This window comes from Sceloporus occidentalis, unplaced genomic scaffold (assembly GCF_023333645.1).
Source record: "Sceloporus occidentalis isolate IW3139 unplaced genomic scaffold, rSceOcc1.0.p SCAF_1, whole genome shotgun sequence".
NCBI lineage: Eukaryota > Metazoa > Chordata > Lepidosauria > Squamata > Phrynosomatidae > Sceloporus > Sceloporus occidentalis.
In genome coordinates, this window is record NW_028316981.1 from 161163423 (window position 1) to 161178256 (window position 14834).

General features: G+C 44.2%; 1 protein-coding gene across 3 annotated transcripts in view; it reads right to left on the reverse strand.

Moving 5' to 3' along the window:
• Nucleotides 1-8370: 8370 nt before the first annotated feature.
• ESYT1 (extended synaptotagmin 1) overlaps nt 8371-14834 on the reverse strand; it is a 93573-nt gene continuing 87109 nt past the window's right edge. For all 3 annotated transcript variants that reach the window (XM_089479656.1, XM_089479662.1, XM_089479670.1), the window contains one exon: nt 8371-10934. In XM_089479656.1, the coding sequence (XP_089335782.1) occupies nt 10901-10934 (34 nt within the window). In that variant the 3' untranslated portion in view covers nt 8371-10900. The remainder of the gene's footprint in view (nt 10935-14834) is intronic.

The following is a 14834-nucleotide window of genomic DNA, read 5'->3' on the forward strand; positions in this document are numbered from 1 at the left end:
AGAAGCTAGGGCAACATCTGCACTGAATTAATGCAGTTTGACACTGCTTTAGCTGCCATGGCTCAGTGCTGTGGAATCCTGGGATTTGTAGTTTGCTGTGCTATCAGAATGCTCTGGGAGAAAAGGCTAAATCTCACAAAACTGTAAATCCCAGAATTCCATAGCATTGAGTCATGGTAGTTCAAGTGGTGCCAACCAGCTTTATTTCTGCAATGCAGACAAGGCCCAGGTCTCTCAAGTCTCACCCCAGCACTCTCATCACGACACACAGTGGCTTTCTTAAGGTGCCATATATTTATCTTAAAAAAAAAAACCCAATTCATTTAGAACATAAACTATAGACTAGTGTTCCCAGCAGAATCAAACTCCATGCACCTGCTATTTGTGGGAATTCCAGATGTAGCTTTGACCTTGGTCATGTTTAAAAAGCTGCCCTTTGCTTGCTGACCGCTCAGGATGAACTCCACTGGACAGCAGAATTGCCATGGTCTAAAACAAGCCAGTCATTTCCATAAAGGTGGGCCTTCTATGACCAGATCACGAGGCTCAGCAAATGCCAATGGAACACTTTGCAACCCTCAGATGCCAGCGCCTGACACGTTATTCTGTCGCCTGAGAGCTAACAAAAGAGTAGGTAGCTGGGCAGCTGAGAACCACAAGGCAAGGTTGCCGCCTGACTGCTAAGGAGGGATTGATTGATGGCTCCAGTTGTTCTGCCAAAAGGACCTACCTTACATTCCGGACAACGCTGTGTTACAACTTTATTAAAGGCAGAGTGTTAGGCTTGTGTTGGATGGTCTCCCAATTTTCCCTCTTCAAGCAGCAGAGGATTGTGTGCATGTACGCATATTTTAAAATTATTCTTCCTTTTATTACTACTACTTGGGATTGAGTAGGATCCTAGCATGGCTTGACCAGTGACAAGCCAGCCCATGGCAGTGTCATCATCCCTAAGCCTGTTGTGCAAAACACAACATCACAGACACTGGAGAAGGGTGAACTTTGGAAAAATTCCCCTTGTAGCCCTGACTGGCATCTTTGCTGTAACACAGCCTGCCGTTTTTTGTGTCTGGTCCAGCAGCTGGGAAGACAAATACCCCATCTATATGCATTCCTTCCAACTGTCCTGAATTGGCAGGGACAGTCCCAATTAATTACCCGCTGTCCTAATTTTTCAGTTGTTTTTAAAATATCCCCGTTTCTCTCCCCCCCTTCTCTTTGTCCTCAGCTTACTTCCATTTGCTGGAAACTGAGTACAAAATGCAAAACTAGTTAACTAAATGGGGTGGGGAGGACAGGAGAGGAAAGGCAGAATTTTGGCCTTCCCAGAAGGTTCAGGCACACGCAAACCACTGCAGCTTCTCCCAGTTTGTGAGTTCTTCCTCTTTAAAAACTTTTGTCATCTTGATCACACTTCAACATGGCTTGGCTGTACATGTCCGGTTTCATCTGCAAAATGTTGGAGGTTATGCATATGCAGAAGACTTGAGAAGCAATGGGATGTGGGACTGTTTCTCTGGAAATTAGCCTTTTTACTCACAGAGGAATTTAATCTTCCCTTCTTAGAGATGCTGTACTTGCCCTCTGGGTTTAGGAGGCTCTTCCTTGGGCTTCCAACTCTCTTTGGAAGGAAACATTTCCTCCTTTTTCTTCACATGAAAAGGAGACTGCTAATGCTGTCAGGCACATCATGAACCTTTTGGACATTTTCAGATGTGGAAAAAAGCCAGGAGTAAAAGGTTGGACTGGATGGCCCTTGTCAAACACATTGTGCTCATCCAGGACTTATCCTGTGAAGATACAGGAATGCACCAGCAACAAACCATTCACAGGGAAGTCCCAGGAATGGTTTGCTGCTGGAGCATTCCTGGATCTTCATGAGATAAGTCTTGGATGTGGGCGACACCATCTGAAAATATTCAGCGCAATCGTGCAATTATGACAGGAGTTTCCCTTTTACTCCTGCCTCCTCCTCCTCCCTGGGTCTGATAATCTCCTATGTTTCCTTGAGCCTTGCCAAATGGTTAACTCATTGTATTTATTTTGCTTTGTAAGAAATCTTGAGTTCTGCTTTTTCAGAAAGGTTGGGTATAAATAAAGTTAGGAGTAATAAATGCCTGCCCCCTCTCCCACCTTCTAGAATTAGCCTTGTAAATTATAAGAGGGAAAAGAAGGCATGAGTCCACCAGGGAAATCTGGCATTAGCTTGTGACCTAATGTATAATACAGTGGTCCCTCCACATTCATTGGGGTTAGGAGTTCAGGATCCCCGTGAAAATGGGGAAAAAACAAATAACCCCCCCCCCCCTATTATTTTTAAATGAGAGGACAACTGTTCTCTAGATCCTCCAGAACAACAATATGGTTACCATCCAGCAGAAGTCTATAGAATTGTGCTGAAGGACCTACAAATGCCTAGAGAAATGTTTTATCTAAAAATCTCTAGGTCCTCTAGTGTGACTATGGCAAAGTCATGGTGGATATTCCTAGAGATAACATCAAATCTAGATAATCAAAGTCAAAGCCACAAATATGGAGGGACAACTGTACAGTCTCTGCCTTTGCAGTTCTCAAAAGCAAAGGGACATTTGCAAGGCCCTGGTGAGATTTCAGAGGTCAGTGTAACAAGCTGACTACAAACCAGCCAATCAGAAGCTAGAGGCTCTAAGCCAATCAGGTGCTGGCTTGGGAATTTGAAGGTTCCGTTTGGCAGTTGGGGTTAGAATGTTGAGAGATGAAGTTGGATTTAAGAATCCTGAGGGTTGAAGCGGGAGTGGAGTTGAGGAGAGAGTTAGGGGAAGAGTCGGTTCCAGAGGGGAACTTGGTTATAGTCCATAGTTAGGGACTCTAATTAAAGAAGGATTATAGTAAGCCTGAGAGGCAATACTGTGGTGTTTAAGCGTAGGAAAGTAGGCAATAGGGACAGAGTCAGTGTCCTTAGCAGCTGGTATAGTCTGTAGCAAGTTGAACGGTGGTAACAAAGTAACCATTAAGAAGTAACACGTGCCTGAACTAACAGTTGTTTAATATCATTTAGTTCAAGAAATACAGTGCTACCTCGGGTTACGAATTTAATTCGTTCCGCGGCGCCGTTCGTAACCCGATACATTTCGCAACCCGAAAAGCCGCTGGAAAGCCGCTAGCCGCTAGCCGCGCTTTGAATTTCGCGCCGAAACGCGCCGAAAAGATTTTCGTAACCCGAAAAATCTTTCGTAACCCGGAACAGTTTTTTTAAATCTAACTTTTTCGTACCCCGGAAATTTCGTAACGCGGTGAATTCGTATCCCGGGGTACCACTGTATCTGTTCAAACCTTTTGTTAAATCAAGTTCTTATTTTGTTTTATCCAAAGGCTGGTCTAGCATATATATTATATCCATGCTACTATAATATACAATACTGTGAACCTGCCACATAAGAAAGGGGGTTCGCTACATAATTTAGTTGGCAGAGGTGTGTGAAAAGAAAACACATAGGACTGCCATATTCAGAAGGAGTGGGGGCGTTACATAATTTGGTGAAAGCGGAGTGGGATAACAAAAGTCCCAAGTGCCTGCCACAAGAGAAAGGTTAGTCGTCACAGTCAGTTAAGAAATAGGTCTAGAATCAGCATTTCTTGGTTATCTCAGATCCAGCGTTCCTTGAACAGCGATAAAATTGCTTACCATCTCAGATTTCTCTGCCAGTTGTCTGAAAGAGGCATATAACTCACTCACCAAGAATGTCTATTGATCCGGGAATTTTACAGGGGCAGTTGTCAAGCAGACTAGGATGTCCACATTAACCATTCCAAAACAAGGAGCATAATACAAATTAGCATAATAGTTGCATATGCCTATTGCTTTGAACAGAGGACATTTAGAAATTATTGTTAGATAACTAGAAAGCAGTGATGTAGACTTGAGTCGATTGACTTGGACTGAAGTCGCTTCAGTAACTTAACTTGGACTCAACTTGGCAATAAATGATGTACTGACTTGACTTGAGACTTGTATATTTTTAGTGACCGACTTGCTGGTCTGACTTTATCAAGAAACAGCAAAACATGTTAGGCAATGGGCTTGATATCTATTCAGCAGCCTGTCCCCACTGCACATTGGAGGAAACTTCCAAAGCTTTAAAAAGATCCTTCCAACTCATTTCCATTGCCTGACATGTTTGCTCTTCCCCTCTGAGAATTTCCCCACCCTAACTTTGGGCACATCTTCTTGATGTTCTAGTTATTGAAATCCATCCCCTCTCCCTCCCACACCACCACCTTATTGTTTCTGTTAAAGTTGGCTCTTAGACTTGGGAGTAAAAGAATTGAATGCATCATTACTAGAAAGGAAAAATATATCATGACGATTCTAGGCTGCATCAATAGAAGTATAGTTTGAAGAAAGTAAATGTACCACTCCATTCTGCTTTGGTCAGTTCTGAGCACCACAATTAAAAAAGGATGTTGTTGAGAAGCTGGAGTGTGTACAGGGGAGGGCAACCAAGATGGTTAAGGAGGGAGACCGAGGGAGCTGGATATGTTTAACCTGGACAAAATAAGATTAAGAGGTGTTACAATAGCCCTGTTTAAATATTTGGAGGGATGTCATATTGGAGCAAGCTTGTTTTCTGCTGCTCCAGAGAACAGGACCTGGAACAATGGATGCAAGCTACAGGAAAAGATTCCACCTCAACATTAGAATGAAATTCCTGACAGAGGCTGGATGGCTGTCTGTCAGGGGTGTTTTGATTGTGTATTCCTGCATGGCAGGGGGTTGGATGTCATGGCCTTTGGAATCTCTTCCAACTCTATTATTCTAATGCATTGTTATTATTATATTATTATTCAGCTTTATTTATAAAGCGCTGCAAATTTACACGGCACCATACATACAATAAATTAAAATAGATAAAGTAAAATAAACCTGCCTGTGCCATACATTCTACAAAAAACAATTAAACATATATATATTAATATATAATAACATTCAAGCAATCAAATATAGGCTGCAATCAGATGACCTGTGTGTTTGCTTACTGAGCCTGCTCTCCAGGCAACAGCTGTGGATGTAGGTGGACTCTGCCAGGCTCTTAAAACGGACTTGAACTAGGTAGCCCTTCAAATAGAGGACATCTCTGTGTAATGTAGAACACAAGGCACAAACACACATGTGTGCACACCCACCCACCATATCTGGTCGTCTTACCCATAGGCTGAGTTACTACTTGCAAGACTTGGATCCTTGCTAAATCTATTAATTAAACACAAAACAAATCCTTTTATCAGGAAGAAGTGAGCATGGGAACCCAGAGCTAGCCAGGTGTCTTGTATATCACCAATGGATCAGAAGGAGCCCCCAAGAACTGGAGACTGTTATGTTAAGTGTGGGATACCAGTTAACCTTCCGTTTGAACAGCTAAACAAGTAGGGATTGCTCTGGCAAAATTCTTATAAAGGTAATTGCCTAGGAGTGGGGAGGTATGTGTCTCTCCTTTCCCCTATGAGAACAAGAATTAAGTGACTGTTTCATACCAGCAGGAGGGGGAAAGTGTGCATTACGTTACATACACCAGAGGATTGTGACGAACCTAGCTAACTAACATAGTGTTCCCACCGTGAAACGATTACATACTATTTTAAACTGTATCAAATTTACTTTTTTTAAAAAAATCTGGACTTGATGTAAGTGGGGAAAATGAATGAATCACACGAATGATTCTTTTAGAGAGCAACAAGGTTAATATAATAAAATGTAAGAATTCAAAGGTGTAACTGTATTATGTCTGTAGAATCAGTATGTAGTGAGATCTTGTAGCACCTTTGGGACTAACTAAAGAAAGAAGTTGGCAGCATGAGGTTTTGTAGACTTCAGCTTTCTTCCTCAGGTGCATGTAGTGGACTGGAAACCAGGGACAGACATATATATGCCATTGGTATGTGAGAATGTCAATTCAAATTCAAAATCCTTTGTGTATGAAAATGAAGTAGAAAGTACAGTTTTAATTATGGTTGTTAGTGTGTAGTGAGCCAGGAAGCCATTATCCCTGTTCAATCCATAGCTGAGGGACAGTAGTTTGTGGATGAACTCCAATTCTGCTGTTTCTCTTTCCAATCCATCTTTGTAGTTCTTTTGTTCAAGGATCGCTGTTCTGAGGTCTGAGATGCAATGCCCAGGGAGACTGAAATGTCCTGCCACCAGGTTTTGTGTGTTCCCATTCCTAATGTCTGATTTATGTCCATTTATCTCCCTCCGTTGATACCAAAATTTGTGTATACTCAAGTCCTATTAAATATAACGGTGTAGTAAAATTGTGTGTGGTGCATAGAACACCCGGCTGACCAATCAGAAGGCAGCTGAGGACCAGCCAATAGAATGCAGGCTGGGACTTTTAAAAAAGATTCCAAGCTGACAGTTGGGAGTCAGTTGGAACTGGGGCAGTTTAGAACTTCAGTTGGGGTTTTGAAATCCTGAGGGATGGAGCGAGAGTGGAGTTGGGGAGACAGGATTATAGAGTGAGGGAAATAAAGTCCAAGAGAGGACTGAGTTCTGATAGGTCTTGAGGGAATATTTAGTTAAAGAACTGCTTTGTCCAGAGAGGGACAATATTGGTTTTGAAGAGTCTAGAGAAAAGAGACTCAGTGTAGCCAGACTCAAAAAGAGGGGTTTGGGTTACTTAGGCCTGTCACAGACTGCCAAAATAAAGCTGCTTCGGGTCTCTTTGGAGGTGTGCTATTTAAATGATGCATGAGTCCTAAGAGTCCGGAGGTCGTGCCAAAGCCACACTCCATTCCTAAGCACTGGAGTGCAGCTTTGGTGCAGCTTCCGGATTCTTAGGATGCATGCATCATTTAAACAGCATACTTCCAAAGAGACCCGAAGCAGCTTTATTTTGGCAGTCTGTAACAGGCCATAATTTCTTGAGGGAGATTATAGCCTGTGGGGCTGAGTTATTATTTGAAAGTAAAAACTATACCTGTATATTTGTAACCAAAAGAAGACACAGTAACAACTTCCTGCCAAAGTTACCTTTGCTTTTTCTGTTTCAAAATAAACGTTTATTCTTGTTTATCTATCCACTTGGCCTTGTTTTTGAAATCCATCCACACTACTGACCATTAAAAACCCACAGGGGTGTTGGATAAAAAGAGGGAAAGCATTGTGAGGTGGTGGTGAATAGTCACATAATTTGGTGGCAGCAGGATGGGATAATAAAAGTCCCAAGAGCCTGCCACATAAGAAAGGAGGTTTGTTACAGTCTAGGACTCTGGGAAACCAGGATTTGAATCTCCACTCAGCCACAGAAACACACCTTGGGCAAGTCACACTCTGTCTCAAAGGCAAGGACAACCCCCTCCTGAACAAATCTTAACCACAAAACCCTGTGACGGGGCCATCTTTGTGTCTCTTTCAGTTGGAAACAAGTCAAAGAGCAGGATGTATGTAGAAAAAAATATACATGCCTCAATGACAGCATCAGTGTATATTGCAGCTGCAATACCTTTGTACCATTTCCACAAATTACATCTTTAGCAGAACTTCCAGTTAAAAAAAAAGGCAATGAAAAGTGGGAGGGAAGAGATGAAAGGTTTTTCCAGAGATGTTATCACATGCACATTAGGAACATGCTCACTTAATTTGTGCTTGCCTTCATCCCAAAGGCAGGCCTTCACCCATCGACATCATCCCTCCAGTGAGCTGTAATCAATGTACCTGGCGCAGGAGGCAACCCAAGACTGTGTAATGGGAGGCCTCACATTCATGAGAGTTTATGAAGATTTTCACACTGGCACTTACCATGGGTTAAGCACCAATAAAACATCCCTGAAGCGTGAGTATGAAAACCGGCTGTGCTTCTGAAACATCAGTGAAGTGTCCCCTCACCTCTACTGTCCTTGAATCATTCACGGAGTAGCCATTTCCTATTAATGCAAAGTTCCCATTAATAGGAAATGGCTGCTCAGCAAACAATTCAAGGACACTGGAGTTGAGGGGACACTTCACTGATGATGTGAAAATCTTCTATGTCAACATCAACAGGAGATAACACATCTCAGCAATGTGCTTGTTCGCACCATATTGCTGTGAATACATTTGATCTTCTATTGTTCCAAAAGTTTAAGCAAAGCTAGGCCTGGTTAGTAAATGGACCAATATTCTGACTCCCTATAAGGCAGCTTCCTCTTATCCGGTTAGTGTAGCTGTAATTCAAATCACTTTGCCAGTCTCCCTTCTCTTGAGTATCACAGTCCAATCATGCAGCAATGTCCTGGAATCTTGAAGAGATGCACTGAGTGTCGAAACCACAGAATTGCAAGCAGAGTGTGTCAAGCTTCATTTCCAAAGGTCCGGGAGTAGAGGTGGAGATAAAGAAAACCTGACACCAAATCACATTGTCTTCCTCTCTTTTATTTGCTACAAGACATTACAATGGCGGCTACGAGAGGCACAGGTGCCTGAAAGACACACTTACACTAAAGACTGCTGGGGAAAAGCTTAAGGTGGAGCCTCAATTTGGCATGGAAGGCAGAAAGTGGCTAGACTCCTTACAGGCACGTGCAGTCATCCCCCCCCCTTCAATATGGTGGCATGCAGTTTTGGGGGTGAGCACAGGCAGAATCAATGAAGAGGTAATTTTGCTGTGTCAAACACATTCGCTATGGTCATATGTACAGAAACAGGCAATTGAAAAGAATTACCCTTTGTAAATAGATCACAATTAATGTGGGTAGGAATTTTTTTTGGAGGGGAGCTTCTTCAAAAACATGAGAGAAAGTGGATGTGAGCAGAAAAGAAGAGGGAATTCAGAGTTCCTGTGAGGTGGATTTTTTTAATATGGATTTATCTCAGAGGCAAGATCTGTCGTGGACAGTGGGGCTTCAGACAGCAAAGCAAGGAAACGACCTCTGTTTGTGAAGAATAGAAATCTTGCCTCAGATCACAAGGTCTGGAAAAGTAGCAAAAACTACAGTTAGTAGGAGGCAACTTTCAGGATTTAGTTTCCTGAGAATTTATGCCCATGATTAAAAAAAAAAAGCAGTATGATTCTTTCTCATGGTAACTCAGTAAACAAGCCTCCATAAAAGCCAATACTAAAAATGCAGCTGCCAGGTAACACTGAGGAGAGGTCCATGCTGCCCACATGCTTTCTGGAAGGCACCTTCCCCAAGCTCAGCACAAGGGAGAATTGCATAGGGGTGAAGGCAAGGCAAAGAAATGCTGCCTTTATTATTGGGGTGTGTGTGTGTCTGTGTTGAACCCAACTTTAAAACAGTCCTCATCCCACTTCTCCCACCCACCCCAAGCTCACACAGCAGTGCAAACTTGCAAGCAGTGATTTCTTGCTCTGAAAAATATGAGTGCTTTAGTTCTTAATGTGTGGGACAGCCCCAGAAGCTCATGTTTAATGATGTTAACAGCCATGCTTACGGTATATGTTCAGAAATCAGGAGCAGGGCTCCTGATGTTATATCCCCCATCTGATGTCTTCTTCTTTGAAGCAAACCTCCTCTCCCCACTAACTTTATGCCTGTCCTTCTCCCTGCCACTTTGCTTTTCAAAATACAGTCAAAAGTCAGTCAAATATAGTCAAAAGTCAGGTATTGCAAATTAATTTGTAAATAGTTAAATAAATTCTGCATCAATATAAATCTACTTTGAAACATGGAATCGCAGTTTTCTTGCTACAGAACATACACAGCCCTAAAACTCTGTGTGGGGAGGGAAGGGTGAGGTGGAGGAAGTTTTTTACTCCACATGCCCTGTTCTGGGACTGGAGTGCAAGAAGGCACCAAACAAACATTCATTTTAAAAACAGCACTGATAATGGCACAAATAAAAATACTTCACAAGTACTCTGTCCATTTGGATTTAGCAGCAGACAGCAGTTTGACACAAGATATCAAAAAACAGATTCAGTGTAAAAGAGCTAGGACAAACAAATAACAGGTTCTGTGTGTCCAGGTGATCCTGAGCTGCTGCTAGGAGACTGGAGTTTCAAAGATAAAAAAAAAATGGGATAGAGACACAGTGCAGCTTGGGGCATCAGGTAAAGGCAGAGAGGTAAGAGGATTCCCAACTGGGGTGGAGAGGAATGCAAATAAAATTGTTTAGCTACTGCACCTCCTCCTCTATATCTGTTTTTTATCTTATCATTCAGTAGGACTGAATAACATTTGCAAATGGTATTAACTGGAGAACAAAGACAGCATCTCAATTACTTCTCCCTGTTGAGCCATCCCAGGGCAGAGATTACATAATGTTCCCTTTCTAGATAACAGCTGGTTGATACCCCTCTCTTGGGAGATACCTTAGACTGTCTTCAGGTGTGAAAACCTTCTGTGCCAAATGAAGTTATCTGCCCTCTGCTACTATCAGAAAAAATTATTTGGTCCTCCACATTGCTTGGTCTTCTCATACCTTTGTAGCTAACATGTCATACCCTGGACTCAGTTTGCTCCTAGTCTTTTTAACTTCTTCTCCAGTGGCTGCAGAAAGCATCAGCTTGTAACATCTGCAAACCTGCAAGGAACATTATCTTTAAGAGAAGGATGAAAAAGGGCCACTTCTTTGGTCAATAAAAAGGCAGCGTGTGGTTTGCAATGTTGAGAGAAGCACACTGGGTGAATGTAGGGTGTCAAATCTTCCTGCCTTATCCCTCCACACATCATCTCTTCCAATAAACTTCACCCAGAAGTAACTTCTCTGCCCTAATGAGCTTTACATGAAAAAAGTTGATTTAAAAAAACACACACATTATGATTGCTTAAAAACAAAACACTGAAAAACCCATCCAGTGAGGAAAATGGGAGGCGAGCTTGGAATCCTGCAGTGATGGGTGGCGGTGGCGGGTGGTGGCAGCGCTCATGCCAGCTCTTTAATCCCATGGATGGATAGTTTTCAAGAAAGGAGGCACCATGGAGACTAGGAGCTCGTTTTGTCATCTTTTAAGTCGTACCTGCAAGACAAGGAAAGCCCTTTAAGAACAAGAGGCCTGTTACAGACAGGCCAAAATAAAGCTGCTTCGAGTCACTTTGGAGGTATGGTATTTCAATGATGCATGAGTCCTAAGAGTCCAAAAGCCACACCAAAGCTGCACTCCAGTCCTTAGGACTGGAGCATGGCTTTGGTGCAGGTTTTGGACTCTTAGGACGCATGCATCATTGAAATACCATACCTCCAAAGTGACTCGAAGCAGCTTTATTTTGGCCTGTCTGTAACAGGCCAGAGAAAAGCCCTGCTGGACCACACCAAAGGCCTGTCTAGTCCACCATGGTTTGTTTCCACAGTACTGAACCAGATGCATTGCGGGAAACTCATCAGCAGGGCATGAGTGCAATGGCACGTCTTCCACTCATGATGATTAGCAATTGCTATTTCGAAGCATACAATGTCTGATACTAAAGGGAATATCTATCCATTATGATAGGTAACTACTGGCAGCCTTGTTCTCTCTGCATTTGCCCAACCACCTTTTAACATCAACCCCTTAAGACGTCTTATGATAGCAAATTCCACTTTTTAATTATGCACTATATGAAGGTTTTCCTTTTCTCTGTCTTGAAGCTCTCACCGTCCAGCCTTTCCTGATCTTCTCAATAAACATCCCTAATGCCAGTATTCCCAGGGTGTAAGGCAACATGATACCAAGAGAGGTGTCAAGAGTTTGCCAGTGGAAGCAGAATTTCCTAACCAAGGGAGATTCAATATGTGATGCAACTGGCTAGGTATTCTAGTTTATATCACCCAGACATCCTGTTTTTCTAATAAACTGCTTCATAGGAAGAAACTAGACCATCAGCATAAAATGCCTCCAACTGTTCAACTGTCAAATGTAAGTTGACTCTCATCATCTTTAGGCCCAATTACACTGACCCACTCTGTAACACAAGAGGCCTGATGTTGCAGGTTACCAACCATATTCTGTTATATGGTTTTTCCTGCATTTTGTAACCATTTGTTTTGACTGAATAATTAATATGCTCTTACTATGTTTTTGGTTTGGAGTTAAAAGCATTTGATTACTTTTATTATATACATTGCTATAACCATATGGTAAAGAATGCAACCCAAAATTTGTAAAGGAAGTATGCACACCCAGTGTGGGAGGGCTACCAAGGGGGTGTGGCAGCAGTGTCCTGTCATGCCCTTTCTTCCCCTCCCCTGCTGCTCACCCCTTGTGGCTTTGTTGCTCCCCAAGGTGAGAGCTGGGCAGCAACAAAGACACGAGGAGCATGCTGGCTCTTCTGCCACAGCTGAGTGTCACCCCCTTCTCTGGGGTGTCACCTGGTGTGATCTACACCCCCAGCATGCAGCCAGTGATGTCACTGCTTAAGAGCAGTTATAAAGTTGCCAACAGCCTAAGTCATGTTCAGCTGAGGTTAAAACAAATATAAGCTCTAATGTCACTAGCTGAACATTCCTAGTCTACTCATGACATAGATGTTATTGATACTGGATGCCAAAGCAAGCTGGGAGTCTGGACCCCTTTGGCCCAGCGTACAACCCAGGGGTCGGCAACCTCCGGCCCATGGGCCGGATGCGGCCTGCGGAGGCCTGGCAACCGGCCCCTGGCTGCTGTTGCCGCCGCCGCCGTCACCCATCACGGCTTTTCGCCGCTCTGGGCGCTGCCATTTTGGGTGGCAAAATGGCGGCGAGGTCGCGTGAGACTTTGTCGCCATTTTGGGCGAAAAAATGGCGGCGCCCATAGTGGCCTCTGGGGCTATGGGCGCCGCCATTTTTTTGCCCCAAATGGCGGGGGAGGTCACGCGAGACTTCGCCGCCATTTTGCCGCCCAAAATGGCGGCGCCCAGAGCGGCGAAAAGCCGCGACGGGGGGCTGCGGCGGCGGGCCTCTAGGAGGGCTCCGAGGGCGGCAGGGGGCCTCTGGGGGGCCCGCTGCCATCGCTGGGGCCCTCCAGGAGGGTTCCGAGGGCGGCAGGGGGCCTCTGGGGGGCCCGCTGCCGTCTCTGGGGCCCTCCAGGAGGGTTCCGAGGGCGGCAGGGGGCCTCTGGGGGGCCCGCTGCCGTCTCTGGGGCCCTCCAGGAGGGCTCCGAGGGCGGCAGGAGGCCTCTGGGAGGCCCGGTGCCGTCGCTGGGGCCCTCCAGGGGGCCCTCCAACGCTGGCGGCCCCCCCAGCTTTTCTGCCAGTCTCTGATGGGGCCTGGGGCCCCGTCAGGGGCCAGCAAAGATGGGGAGGCCTGGCCCCCAGAGGGTGGAAGCTCCACCCTCGGCATGCGGCCCCGCCCCTGGAGGGTGGAAGCTCCATCCCGGCACGTGCCCCCCCCCCAGAGGGTTGAAGCTCCACCCCCAGCTTCGGCCCCCCAGTCGCCTGAGGGACAGCAACCCGGCCCCCAGCTCAAAAAGGTTGCCTACCCCTGGTACAACCAAACTTACTTAGGTGAGGCAGGGAGCCTCAGCCTTTGTCTCTCCCTGTATCTCATGGCACCCTGAGGTTTTATAACCTCTCACTAGGAAGCATCTTGAAGCTTTAATACAGTTGACCCTCTCCTTATCCATGGACTTTTTTATCCATGGATTCAAACATCCACAACTTGAAAATATTAAATGAAAATTCCAAAAAACAAACCTTGATTTTGCCATTTTATATAAGGGATATCATTTTATTATGCCATTGTATTTAATGGGACTTGAGTGTCCCATGGCTTTTGTTATCCACGAGGATGGGGGTTGCTCCTGGAATCAAACTCCAATGGATATCCTTGTTGGGTCAATTGTCTCTCATGGTCTCTGTTGCTACTCTGTGATGCTGGCCCCCAATAAATGTAACTTAGAGCCAACACATCATTAAACCTTAGTTTACCTAGAGTAGAGACTATACACCCCCCCAACTGTGTTGCCCAGATGATGAGAGAGCCCTTTATCACATCTGCCCTACACAAGATGACCTTCACCTTTTGCGACTGTGATGGTTTTGCCAAGAGTGACTTTCCCTGTTGAAAGTTATTAAACTAGATGAAAAAGAAGAAGGGAGAGGGATAAAAAACTGGAATACAGCAACACCTTTGAGACTAACTGATTTTTACTTTAGCATGAGCTTTCGTGGATAAAAATCCACTTCTTCAGGTGCAGTACACAATGATAGTAAAACCTCAGGTTTATAAAGCATATTTATACAGCTGTAAGAGTGGGATAGAATGTAATAGGATCCAGAAAGATGCAAACCATGTCTCTTGCCCTACATTTTCAAAGAGTTGCATAAAGTGATACAGGTCTTTCAGATATTTATAGCGGTCAGTTAGTATTAAGGTGCAAAAGCAACAAACCTGTTTACCAAAAATCAGTTTCCCTGGATGAGGCCCATTTACCACCTTTGTTCTAATGACACCTTGATCACCATTACTCAACCTAAGAAACTTCTCCCAAACTTTCCCTTGCACTTTGCTCTGGCAAATACAAAATGGGATGCGGGTAGGTGAAGATCTTTTCTGCCAACCCACTAATTCAAGATATGGTAAAGGACAGAAATACAGAGCTAATTTGGCCATTTACCCATGTATACATCATCATCATCATCATCATCATCATCATCATCATCATCATCATCATGCTTTATTTATATAGCGCTGTATTGGACTAGACTCTGGAGACCAGGGTTCATGGCCCAGCCATGAAACGTCACAATCTCTCAGTCTCAGAGGAAGGGAAAGGCAACCCCCTTCTGAACAAATCTTGTCAAGAAAACCCATGATAGGTTCATATTAGGGTCGCCTGTAAGTCAGAAATCGCTCGAGGCATGGAACAACAACAATTGTATGTACAGTCGGCCCTTCTTATACACAGATTTTTTATACACGGCTTCAAGCATCCACGGTTTGAAAATGTTCAAAAATAGTATAA